The sequence below is a fragment of the Neolamprologus brichardi genome, chromosome 15, assembly GCF_056152115.1.
Source record: "Neolamprologus brichardi isolate AB-2024 chromosome 15, ASM5615211v1, whole genome shotgun sequence".
NCBI lineage: Eukaryota > Metazoa > Chordata > Actinopteri > Cichliformes > Cichlidae > Neolamprologus > Neolamprologus brichardi.
The window spans coordinates 31,115,955-31,129,644 of record NC_142118.1 but is presented as its reverse complement, the minus strand read 5'-3'; the positions used below and the strand labels follow the sequence as shown (position 1 = coordinate 31,129,644).

At 41.8% G+C, this 13,690-nt stretch overlaps 1 protein-coding gene across 1 annotated transcript; it reads left to right on the top strand.

Annotated features, from left to right (window-relative positions):
* Positions 1–4,193: 4,193 nt before the first annotated feature.
* Positions 4,194–13,097, top strand: serinc1 (serine incorporator 1). Its single transcript, XM_006796274.3, has 10 exons — positions 4,194–4,355; positions 4,894–5,055; positions 7,696–7,889; positions 8,320–8,399; positions 8,634–8,771; positions 9,066–9,235; positions 9,548–9,638; positions 11,382–11,523; positions 11,660–11,884; positions 12,136–13,097. Exons 1-10 carry the CDS (start codon positions 4,317–4,319, stop codon positions 12,272–12,274), a joined length of 1,380 nt encoding a protein of 459 aa, XP_006796337.1. The 5' UTR covers positions 4,194–4,316; the 3' UTR covers positions 12,275–13,097.
* Positions 13,098–13,690: the final 593 nt, after the last annotated feature.

The window sequence follows — 13,690 nt, the reverse complement described above, 5'->3', positions numbered from 1 at the left end:
GGGCAGAAGGCACGGTTTACAAATTTTTCTACAGAATGAGAGGTTTTAGTAACATCAAAATTTAAAGCAAATTTGTAGAAGTACAGGTAAATGTTTCTGATACTCCCAGTATTCCAGGGGATCCTGTGTTCTGCATATGTTGCTCTCTGAGAGATATTGCTGGACTTTGGTGATGGCATTAGTGGTTGCTTTGGAGTTCTTTCACAACAAGCTAAAAAGTAAACACTCAAACAGCACTAAAGGCTGTCTCCTATCATCTTAGTTGTGCTTTCTACACAATTCCTATACAATTTGGCGCCTCACTGCAGTATGACACAGCAGCTGCACCAGTCTCATGGTTTTTCTTAAAGCGATACACGCAGTGATACGGGAAGTCACTGTTTTCTGCTTCATACACTACTGGCCTCTACATCTACATCATCCACACCACACCAGATGAAGCAAGGCTTTTATGTTCAAGCCTAGAAGTGATAGATTTCGATATCACTGTTTTGCCACTGTAACGTTTGTCCTGTAAAGCATCCACAGGACACGGGTGTGGGGACAGCAATACCTTTATTAATACTGTGGTTTCAGGTTCACTGGGACACAGTCACTCCCGCTCTCTGCTGTCACGTCCACTCTTCTGCCTCCGACTGTCACTGCGAACATATAGGTGACAATCACCTTCACTTCCCAGCACACCTGTTCACCTCGCCCCTGCGCCACCCCAGGAGCTCACTGCGTCACCCCTCCTCTGCAGCCGGCCAGAGACCACACCCACGCCACAGTCACATGATGCTAAACAGAAGCTGTCAACTCAGCTCTGTACAGTGGGCAACCATAATGAAGCAGTTCAACTTGTAGATTCAAGCTGCTCTTCATACTTTTGGCCACCAGATGCCACCAGAGAGGACTGTGTTGAAAAGCTTCGAGTAACAAACCCTTTTTCAAGACGAGCTTCAGTGATTCAGAAAGCTTCATTTTGCCATGACTAATCTAAGGAGCTTGGAAAGAAAATTGACTGGAAGGAAAAAGTCCAGGACCTCCTTAATCCCAATGACATCTTCTGTAGAGGAAGCAGAGTCTGGGTATGAGATTCCTGATAGGGAACCCTTCACCTCTGGTGTCCACCATCCAGTGCATGGATTATCGCCATGTCAGGTACCATCTTACAACCACAGTGCCTTGCAACAGCCTCAGCAATGGAGGTGTTGAACACGGTCCATTCAGCTTATTGTCTCCAGCCTCCTTCAAAATGATGTTAAAGTCATGCTGTTGAAATACTGTTGAAGGAACTGAGATCACCTTCTGTTGTAAGAGTGATCCAATGTTAGCATTCACACTTTAGTGAGAGGTGAAACAGATTTGACCTAAGGGACAATCTTTTTTTTTTTTTTTTTTTTTTGTAACCAGTTAGAAGATTTTGGCTTTTATGAATAATAGGATGAAATCTCTATCAGTCATCTGCCACCCAGCTGATACAGATTTCCTTTCCTGCAATAATAACACCTACAACTGAAATGGCTCTGACCCGTAAGGTCAAAAAGGGCATCGGAATCACTTTCACGGTGGAACAAAGAAATTCACCGCAGTTGCGATAATAATATGCGCATCCGCTGCAGCCACAGGTTTGGATGGTCGTTAAAATGGAGAGATATCTGACGAGAAACATGCGTTGCATCTGAGACAAACGAGGCAAATGCTGATAGTAAGCCAAAAAGGAAATACGATGAAGCGTATCTTGCTCTTGGTTTCACGGTGAATGTGATAGGAGATGAAAAGAGACCGGTGTGTATTTTATGTTTGAGAACTCTGGCAGTTGACAGTATGATGCCCAACAAATTAAGAAGACACTCAGAGACATTACACCCCAATGACATCTATAAGACACTTGACTTCTTTCAAAGAAAATTGGAGAATGCCGTCAACAGCAAAAAAATGAAAGCTCTAACCTGAGATTCTGGCGTTTCTGGCAAAATACATTTATATTTAAAAAATTGACTCAGGATTTAATGAACGATATCGCGTTATTCAAACTAAAATCGATTTTACTCAGAAAATCTATCATCGAAACCCACCCCTACTCAGTATGTCTGGGTTAGAGATCCATTTAATGCATCTGCACCTGCTGATTTTACTTCTGCTGAAGAAGACCAGCTCATCCAGATCACCTCTGACTCCACAGTCAGGCTGAGGGTGCAGCTCGTGCACTAAGTGAATCTGGCTGGTGTGGAGAGGAAGCATCCACTCATGGACAGAAAGCTGTGGGCATTCTGCTTCCATTTGGCACGTCATACCTCTGTGAGATGGAGTGAGCCTCACTGAAAACAAAGTATAGATCTAGGTTGAACATTGAACATGACTTGACAATGGCGGTATCAAGCCTGCAACAACAGGCTCATTGCAGCCACTACGGGTGACAAGTATTAAACTCTCACTAAATCATATATTTTTTCATCTCTGTTCATGAGTTTTTGGATTTCTTTTTTTATAAGACTAAGACTGAACTTCATTTTTGCATTTCTGGCAAAGTTCACATTCTGTGTAACTTGCTGCTTTTTTGAAGACGTGGTGTAGACTAATGACACAGTCTAGTGACAAAAGTTACAAAGTTGTTTGAAATGAAAGTTGTTGTAGTCTGAGGTGGTAGTCTGTAGCACGGGGGGCCCACAAGAAGCAGTACTTGCCCCTTTCCTCTTCAACCTGCACACTGTGGCCTTCAGTTATAACACAGACACTTGCCATCTCCAGAAGTTCTCAGATGACACCGCCATTGTGGACTAGGCGTCAGAGGGAAACGAACTGGAATACAGGGGGGTCATCAATGACTTTGTCAGCTGGTGTGAACAGAACCATCTTCATATCAATTTCAGCAAGACGAAAGAGCTGGTGATTGACTTCAGCAAGAAGTCCCCCCCTACATCAGTGAACATCCAGGGTTTGGACATTGAAATGGTGGAGGAGTACAAATACCTGGGTGTTCACCTCAGTAACAAACTGGATTGGTCCGCAAATACAAATCCCCTTTACAAAAAAGGTCTAAGTCGTCTTCACCTGCTACGGTGGCTGAGATACTTTGGGGTGAACAGGACTCTTTTAAAGGCGTTCTACGACACTGTGGTGGTGTCTGCTATCTTTTATGCTGTGGTGTGCTGGAGTGGTGGAATGGCAGAGAGGGACAGGGGGAAACTTAATAAACTGATCAAGAGGCCAGCTCTGTCCTGGACTGTCCACTGAAATCCATCAAGCAGGTTGGCGAGGAGAGAATGTTGTCTAAGCTAACATCCATCACGGACAACACCTGCCACCCCCTGTATGAGACTGTACTGAACAGCCTCTACAGCAGACTCTATTACAGAGTTTAACATGGTTATCTTACTCATCACCAATTTAATTGACATATCATATGTTTTTAATTGCTGCTACTCATTAGCAGCTTGTTTGTACACTGTATATTTCACCAGGAGCATTTATACTCCCCCCCACACTTATGTACATATCTCTGTACATTTATATCTGTGCATACGAATTTCGGTTGCTGTGTATATAGGACTACTTTGTGTCTATATTCCTCTTGCTATAAGAGCTGTGTGACACCCAAATTTCTAATTCGTGGGATAATAAATGTTTATTCTATTCTATTGTTTGTTTAAAAGAAAAATGAATGAAGAATTCATTGTGAATGTGCTTATTATCAAAATAAAGTTGCAGCTAGGCTTTTCTGTCTTTGTTTTGTTTTTGTCTGTGGCATAAAAATCTTTCCTCCTGGATGTGGGGAATGATGTAAAAACTTTGAGAACCACTGGGGCTTTGACAAATTTTCTATAAGGAACACATCAAGCCATAAACCCATATACTGAGGAAATGCTTTAAAGAGGCCTAAGAAAAGACTAAAGCTGTCTTCTGTAACAAGTTCAGAGTAAAATGTCTAAGCTCAGACTTAAATATGTCTGTTTTCCATGAATCCCGGTCAGTCTGTTGCCCAGTAAAAGCATGATTTATTATTTAATTTTGGTAGCCAACTGTTTAATGATAGAAAACATTTTTCTTTGATTGAGGGATTAAAGTAATTAGGCCTAGCCAATACTTTCCACGTACAGTTCTTTGTAAGAAATGGACTATCAGACTATTTCTTTTTCTAGAGTTCCGTTTTGATTTGGATTGTTTTCTATAACTGTCCTGTAGGGGGCAGCCAAGCGGTGAACAGCACCGACACTGTCGCCTTATGATGCAAAAGAAGCCAGTGTCCGGGCGTCAGCCATCTTCTCTTAAATTGTCAACCGAGCTCTCGGAGCGGTCTGCTGTTGGACAACAAAAGAACAACAACAGCGATCATGGGAGCTGTTTTGGGTTTGTGCTCGATGGCAAGCTGGGTCAGTATCATTCTTCATTTGACTGTGAGAACAGTTTTAACAGCGACAGGACGTTTTAGCTGCGTCGATTTAACAAATGTTGCAGTGACTGCGCAGGAGGAAAATGTCAGGCCAACACGATGAGGGTCTGTGGCGCAGACATACTAACATCACCGTTTGGCTCATAACACAGCCGCTTTAGTGATTCAGTTACTGTGAGCGTGTTACTGCACTTTTAGTTAGACGGAGCCGATTATGCGAAACATCGCCGTACTACCTCCCATCCAGCAGGCCTGTTGATGTTCATGTTACACAGTGACGGCTCGTAAACACACTGTCCGTGAAATGAAAACACCGGGGTGTGACGTTAGCTCAACCTTGTAAACAGAGTGGGGTATCTGCTGCACGCAGCAGGTTCGTGTCATGTGAAACGGACAGATACACCTACAGACACGAGGTGCTTCTAGGAACTAAATGATTACCGTTATTCCTGTTAACCAATGAGCTTTAAAATATCTGTGCTCTCTAATACTCGACTTGTTCCCATGTGTGTATGTAGATCCCGTGTCTCTGTGGCAGCGCCCCCTGTCTGCTATGTCGATGCTGCCCCAGTGGAAATAATTCCACAGTGACTCGCCTCATCTATGCCTTCTTCTTGCTTCTGGGAGTGGCTGTTGCCTGTATCATGTTGATGCCTGGCATGGAGGGCCAGCTCAAGAAGGTACGCAGTGTTCCTGACGTAAAACTAGCCTTGGAATAATGCCTGCATATCTCCTGCAGCACAGAGATGTCACAAGTTATGAAAACACTCTCATGGATATTTTAGTTTGCTAAGGCTTTAACAGGATTCTGCAGTGAGAGTAAATATAGTTTGGTTCATTGCTCCTAATTAAGACACATAGTCCTTGTTTGCTGTTAAGTAGCTTACCAGTTGTTAATCACCTTATTCTCCTAATGAGCCATACCTGCCCGTTCCAACTCTTAAATACTTAAATATGTGTGATATTCACACCAAGAGAACTGTACACGGCTGTGAATGTACTGTGATCTTTCCTCTCATGTGGTAACTGTTTTTATGTTGATCCCTGCAGTGGCCTCAATCCCCTTTTTTCTGTTTGTGCAGTTTTGTTGTATAATATTGGCTACATTATTATAACAAAATAATCTGGTGGGATGTTTGGAAAAAAGTTTTAACTGTGTTCAATCGGCCGTGTTTGGAAGCTGCAGTGCTGTGAAAAACCTCATTCTTTGGGTTTTTTGTTTGTTTGCGTTTTGCGTATTTGATTTGATTTTTTTTTTTTTTTTAAGGCATGTTTCTCAACTAAGCAAGTGAGACAACACTCTAATACTAGAATAAAGTCAGAAACACTAAGATAATATGTTACATTTGAGAACAGTTTAGTGGAAAATGTCAAAAACGAATAAAAAGGCATTTCAAACCATTAATCCGATTCTTCAGTGCTGTTTAGATGGGCGCCACCTCTTGTCATTCATCATCAACACGTTATACTCAAAATAGACACCAAAGAGGAAAAACCCTTCCGATAAACCAATGTTAAATATGTTATGGAAACATGTTCACGAATTATTAAAATAGGACAAATGAACATCTGAAAAACTCAAACTGTAACTGAACAGTGTGGCACTGCACCATGAACGATGCACACTCTTTGAAAATTCATGACAATGACTTCAATAAAAGTTCAAATCTAAAATAAGAAAACAACAATTTTTTCCGTTTATTGAAGTCTGGTCGCGGGGGCAGCAGCAGGGGAGCCCAGACCTCCTTCTCATTACCTCCTCGAGGTTATCCGGGGAAACATCCAGCCATTGGTGTGTCCTGGGTCTGTGCTGCGGCCTCCTCCGATAGGACGCGCCCAGCTTAGACACCTTACCCAGGAGGTGACAGCTTTAGCCATCTCCTTTTTGTGTAGAGCTGCAGCTACTCGACTCTGAACCCCTACATAATGATCCAACTCCTCAGCCTCGCAAAGGGAGAGACCATCCGCCCTTCGAAGAAAGCCAATGTCTGCCGTTTGTATAGCTGTCTCAGTCCAGGCCTTCACTATTAGAATAACAGATTTTTGGTGTTTTTCAACAGTGCTCCATCTAGTGGCAGATGGCTGCATAACATTTATGACCCAACAATTTACCAGCATTAGGCATTAAATCTGGTACCAAATAGTGACAACGATTAGTCGGCTAGTCGCAAACATCACTAATTTTTCACATTTGAACATTGACAAAGATGATCCAAGTAAATGTAATTTTTTTTAAATGATAATTTGATTTAATGGAAAAGCTACAAATGCTCTAATGGAAAAGTTATTGCCCCTCAAACGTAATAACTGATTGTATCCTCCTTGTTTTGTGATAACTGACGGTGAATGTACCACATCACTGTGGAGGAATTTTTGCCCCCTCTTTGCAGAATTGTTTTAATTCAGTGACAAAGGAGGATTTTTTTTTTAAAAAGTTCATGACCTTGGTTAAATTTAAGTCCAGGCTTTGACTAGTCAAATGGTCATTGGACTGGTTCTTATGTAGCACTTTTGTACTCTACCTGAGCACTCGGTGCTTTATTCAACTTGTCTCTTTCACCCAAGCACTTTTTTCTACGTTTTTCTATGCTGGATCTATCTAGTTCTATTTTTTTCCATTTAGCATTTACACACATGCATCCAATGAATGCGGCGGAGAAAAGATTGGGACTGGGCCCAAGGATATTTGGCATGCAGACTGGAGAGATGGAACCACCACTTGCTGTTGTGCTTTGGGTCATTGTCCTGCTGCATAACCCAAGTGTGCTCAAGCACTTTGACCGCTCTATAAGAACCAGACCAATTTCCATTTTCAAGATAGGTTTGTATGGCCTTGTGCAAGCAGTTGTGTTAGTGACATTAAGCAACACTAATTGTCTTAAAACTAAAGCAACTAAAACAGATTCAGTTCAGATAACTTTTCTCTTAATAAATGAAATCATCATTTTAAATTGCTCTCTATTGACTCAGGTTATCTTTGTCTAACACTGAAATGTGTTTGCTCTAAAATATCTAAGTGTGACATATCTGACCAAAAAAAAAGTTAGAAAAGAGGCAAATATTAGCTTTGATGTATCCAGTGGTGGTGTATGACCGACATGTCGTTTGAGTACAAAATGCAACATGTTAAAGGATAATTTTGGCTAGCTCATGTCCAGCCTGCACTTGACAGGTGGATAATTGACCTGTGGGATCTCTGTGGATTTCCTTTGGCTCGCAGTACAGTGCCTCTGTTGCATGCAGTGGCTCCTTTGCCCCTTCGTGGCGGGTGCTGCACTACGACACACTTGTATACATTGTCTCTTTTTATGTTGCTCTAGATTCCAGGTTTCTGTGAAGGAGGGATGGGTTCGTCTATTCCTGGTGTGGAGGGACATGTGAACTGTGATGTGCTGGTTGGCTACAAGGCCGTGTACCGTGTTTGCTTCGGAATGGCTATGTTCTTCCTGCTTTTCTCTCTGCTCATGATCAAAGTCAAGAGCAGTAAAGACCCCCGTGCTGCACTCCACAACGGGTGAGTCAGCATGTCCATCTTCCACATCATGTCTGCTATGACACAAAGTCAGGTTTTATTGAGATTTGATGGATTGATTACCTGCTTTAAACATGCCAAACATATCGTGTTATTAGAACATGTGACAAGCTGGAACGTGTTCTTGTTATAGATCACATCAAAACCAGCAGCAGGGAGTGAAAGGCCATCTTTACTGCGGAACGTCCCACTTAGGACTGCAGCTAGTGATTATTTTCATGAATATAAGAAGTATCTTCAATAAAATTCAGTTTTATTTAAATAGCACAGCACCAGATGTGTTGCTCACAGTTTCCTGATGTCCATCATTGCACATTTAAAACATGTTACCATTAATGTACTTGAATGATAACATCTGCAAACGTTTTCAGCAGTAATCTGATTGTTAATTTCTTTATGTTCTGTTTGTCAGGTTTTGGTTCTTCAAGTTTGCAGCAGCTGTTGCCATCACTGTTGGATCCTTCTTTATCTCAGAAGGGCCCTTCACTACTGGTAACTGTTTTTGATTCACTCTCACTTAGTCCAATTGATTACATTGATAAACAATACATTGATCATTGATTGCACACACACACCTTGTTTCATTTTACAGTGCACATTAAGGGACAAGAATAAAGAAATGTGAATGTGCCAGATTAAGGCTCTCTACTCGTCTAACACTAAACTGGAGATTTCATTATATTAGTGTCCTTTGTGTGACGTTCTTTCTCTCACTCTGATCCACAGTGTGGTTCTACATCGGTATGGCGGGGGCCTTCTGTTTCATCCTTATCCAGCTTGTTTTACTCATCGACTTTGCCCATTCTTGGAACGAGTCCTGGGTGGAGAAGATGGAGGAGGGCAACTCTCGCTGTTGGTATGCAGGTATGATGACAAGTGACAGAGGATACTCGTGGAGATGACTAAAGAGCTCTGTCTTTGATCTAATAGATTTGAAGTGCAGACAAAAATGTTTTGGTCATAGCTGGAAAAATAGGATTTACTTAAGACTTATTTTTATGTTATTAATTACAACAGTCACAAGAAATAATTAGGTGTACACTTGGGTGTATTTGTTTTATATGACAAGTAAACAACTGAAGGTGGTGTTTCCATCAGCTGGAAAAGCTTAACACAACTCTATGTTAATGAGGTTTCTTTGTTTTTGTATGTTCACAGCTCTGCTGTCAGTCACCACAGTCAGTTACTTGCTGTCTCTGGTGTCTCTGGTCATGTTCTATGTCTACTACACCCACTCTGATGGCTGCACTGAAAACAAGGTCTTCATAAGCATCAACATGCTCCTCTGCATCGCTGCCTCCGTCATGTCCATCCTGCCACAGATCCAGGTTCACACCACTTCTCTTTCATTCATACAGACGCACATTTTGTGTACATTAGATGACCCGACATGTTCAGCTTTTATATGTAGTAGTAAGATGCATTAATCATATTAACATGACAGGATATGTAGTGCTTTATTATGAAGTGATGTTATGCAATGTAACACTAAAAGGATAATGGCATGAATTATAGCAAGATGAGTCAGACATGAGATGATGGAGTCATGGGGGTGTCGCCTAATATAATTCAGAATGTGTCATTTATGGAAGTTGTTGTTAGAAAATAGAGATAACTGATGTGTGGTGTGTCATGTACAGGAGTCCCAGCCCAGGTCTGGCCTGTTGCAGTCTTCTCTGGTGACACTGTACACCATGTACCTGACCTGGTCTGCTATGACCAATGAGCCTGGTAAGAAAACAAAAGCTTTTCAGCCTGCTATGGTTTGCAGTGTGTACTGGTATGTGCCCATAACTGACCCCCAGACCCAGGCCTAGCCCCACACACACAGATACACATCCGTCCACATCTACCCCATGCTCTGACGTGAACAGACAGGTGCCCGCCCAAAGCCAGCAGTGATCCCGGAACGCTGCTTTGAGAATCAGTTTGACACCAGCGGATTTCAACTTTATTCTCAAACTGATCAATAATAGTTTTTATCTAATGTGGGCCTAATACTATCCAGAAATGTTTTTTCCTTTTCTTTGGGTCCAGTAGGTGTCGTTCTTGATTGACGCACCAACACAGTGTTGACACAGTAAGGCCAATGTTGCCACACACTCCGTGTGAGGAGGATAAGTGTAAATTAGTTGGGAAAATGCCCTCAGCACTGCACTGGTAATGTTTAAATGTGTATTTTTGGGATGCTTCATGCTGCATCGATCTATTGTGTGATTTATCAGTTCCATTCTCTCCACATGGTCACACTCTACTTGTGAATATGGGTGTTTCTATTGGTCCAGATAGATCTCACAAAGAAAACTGTTGTGTTAGAGCAGCTGGACAAAGAATAAAAATACTGCAGTGTACAATAAACAGAGTGCCACAGGTGCCTAGTGCGGACGCTAATAAATGCACATGCAAAGATTTACAAATACAACAGGGATTTTTAAAAAAGTAAAAACAAAGTTGGTTTAAAAAAAACAGTAAAATTAAGACTGAGGTTTTGCAGAGTAGTGCAAATTGTTTTGATAAATATGTCCACTATTAATCTAAGAAACTGCTGCATGAAGGTATAATACAAAAATATGTGTGGGATGGTTTGGTTAATAGGTGTGATCTGCTGTCATAGAACAAGTAGTTACTGTACTGTTCTCTATAACAGTAGGAATGATTTTCTGAAGTGTTGTTTGAGGCAGCAGGGTTGAATCACACTGAGGAAGAATGAAGGAAGGAGCTTTGCTGCCTTCGAAGTGTGGAGTGATGCTGGCTTGTCCATGATGGAGAGCAGTTTGTCCCTCACCAACTCAAAGCCTATGGACTCTGGCGCTGATGCTTTCTGCCAGCAGACAACAGCAAATTAGATGGCCAGACTGGTAGATCACCCCCAACACATTAAAGGATCTGAGCTTCCCCTTTTTATAAACAGCATCAATGTAAACTACCAGTAGCTCTCCACTGTTTCCACCTCCTCACCCATGATGTTGATGGGCCTAGCTGAAGACTTTTTCTTTTGGAAGTCAACTGCCATCTCTGTTGTCTTGATTACATTCAGAACGAGGGGATTTCTTCCTCACCAGCTCTCTGTACTCTGACTCCTGCCCACCCTTAGTACATCCAACCAGTGTAGTGCCGATGGTGATCCAGTGCTTGTTGTTAGGAAAACTGCATACAGTCCTGGTTGGGACGATCCTCACAGAAATGTATACAGTCAGTGATGCTATAGCTGTCATTTCTATTTGGATCAAAGAACATGTCTGTAGTGTCGAGAGCATTCCTGCAGGGCATTGCTGTCTTCTACCTCTTCACTGGGATGGTGGCAACAGGAAGGAAAGGAAGTACAGGAGCACACTAAGAATATAGATGGATAGAACACCTTCCTAAATGCTAAACGCTACTGATATCACTGACATGTAGTGCATTTGAATAGACTTCAGTGGCTGTGCCGATGACGGTAATTAGATAATTAAAGAATCTCTTCTTGTCTCTCAGACAGGAAATGTAACCCAAGCCTTCTGGGCATTATTGGGCTAAACACCACAAGTCCTGGCAGTCAGGACCATGTGGTTCAGTGGTGGGATGCCCAAGGGATTGTGGGATTGATCCTTTTCCTCATGTGTGTCCTTTACTCCAGGTAAGGAACTCCTTAATTATCTTTGTAATTCTAAACTTGCAAACACCCAGACAACTAAATGGTTCATTTACTAACCTGCAGGCTGTCTCTTTGTGGATAGCACAATTCTAACTGTAGCCCTCTGTTTATTCGTCAGCATCCGCAATTCATCCAATGCCCAAGTCAACAAGCTGACTCTGACCAGTGATGAGTCTGCTCTCATTGAAGATGGGCCTCAGACGGACAGCTTTGAGGAGGGAAACGGCCCCAACAGAGCTGTGGATAATGAGAAAGATGGTGTCACGTATTCTTACTCTTTCTTCCACTTCATGTTGTTCCTTGCATCGCTCTACATCATGATGACACTCACCAACTGGTATAGGTAGGTTTCACGGTGTAGGAGACCTGTATAAGTCTATCTTTGTACTTTATATTTGTTATTTCATGGGTTTTGTCCACAATAAGTTTAAAGTTGCGCAGTCTTCAATAGTCGGAGACGTTACCTTTGCTTTGCTGTGGATTTCTCACCTCATATGTGGGGTTTAGGTCCAAATAAGACGCGTTTTGTGTTTCTGCTAAGGTATATTATCTGGATAGAAGCAACTAGTCCACTTTGTTTGTGTGTATCCGCAGCCCTGACCTCAAGTATGAGGCCATCACCAGCAAGTGGCCGTCTGTGTGGGTGAAGATCTCCTCCAGCTGGATCTGCATCGCACTCTATGTGTGGACATTGGTGGCTCCACTGGTCCTGGTCAATAGGGACTTTGACTGAAACTGCACACTGTCCCACTGTTCCTCCAAATATTGAAGCTTTCACCTGTGTTTTGTTACTGCAAATTAAGAAACTTAGTAGTTAAATAACATTGCATGAGTCAGTGCTGAAGGATTGTTGTTTATTGGCTCTGGTGACTCGCTTGTATTGCTGAGTGTAGCTACATAACCAGAAGGTGATGAACTAGTCAGGACATTCATGTGTTTTGTTTTGTTTTTTCCAGCTGTGACTTCAGCCCATTCTCATGAATCCTTAACAGTTCGTTGCAGTCGTTAGTATATCCTGTTAAACCCAGTGACGACTTGCACGTTTTTCTTTGAAAACTCGACGTCATGTTAACAGTAGTTGTATCTGAAAAGGTTCCTATGATCCTGCGTGCACATCAACTCTGCACTGTAATGTTCTGTATGCCGTTTCCTGTTTAAAAAAGGGAAAAAATGTTTTTATTCTTTTGAGTTGTGCATGAGCAGCTGTGACATTTAGAAGCAAGAGTAGGTTCCCACTGGCTCCATCACCCTGCGTGAGCAGTGTTGTGCATACGTGTTGGTGTAGATAGTTCTTCTTTATATTGCACATGTCTGCACACGCTCAGCTAATTGAGTAACAAGATGCATTCTTGTTTTTGTTGCTTCTGACTTGCTTTTTGATAACATTTGTGGTTTTGACTGCTTGACAAGCTTCCTGATAAGTTCTTGCGTAGCGCATTAGCTTGTTTCAGACATATTGTGGATGTGTTTGACTCTCATCTGTGATATTTTTTGTTTTCTTCTTGACCTAACAGTATATTGTAACTGATTTAATAAAAGAAATATGGGCGGGGGGAGTCAAGTCTAATTTGTTGTTTGTTGTTTAGCTGGGTTGTACACAGTTGTCAGCTTCACCATTATTTGGTAGGTCCACCAAAACACTCATTGAGCTCTGAACCTAAAGGTATCCTGTGCTAATGTGTCACACAGTGTTCAGTCATTTGTTTCCTGAAAGGAAATCTCATCTCATCATGCTTAATACCATTAAATCCAAGCTGAAATCACAAGATGAGATGGCAGTAACATGAAAAACCACCAGGGTAGTGGCAGGAAACTCTAAAGTTCTTTTTCTATTTACAGAAGTTTACATTTATCTTCAATCTTGCTCACTTCTTTGTAGTTTGCTTCCAGGCAGCTAGACCTTCCTGTATTTTTTTTTTTTAAGTGCTCATCAACAACAGTTTTCCACTTTCTGGATATCTTGCAGTGTTCTTTCAGTTTATGCAGGCCGTGTACCAAAAGATTCGGGTGGAAATCTTTTGTACCAAATATAATCTTCATCTTAATACAGTACTGCGCTCTGCAGATAATATTAATTTTAACTGCTGTAATAAACGAATGTATCAAATAGAGGACAAATAAAGTTCATCTCTTCTCAGTGCTTGTATGT

Bases quoted from the DNA above. Each gene is read 5' to 3' on its own strand.
- serinc1 (XM_006796274.3), top strand. From the start codon at position 4,317: ATGGGAGCTGTTTTGGGTTTGTGCTCGATGGCAAGCTGG. The intron at 7,890-8,319 runs GTGAGTCAGCAT...TCTGTTTGTCAG, and splicing joins CGTGCTGCACTCCACAACGG to GTTTTGGTTCTTCAAGTTTG. The intron at 11,885-12,135 runs GTAGGTTTCACG...GTGTATCCGCAG, and splicing joins ACACTCACCAACTGGTATAG to CCCTGACCTCAAGTATGAGG.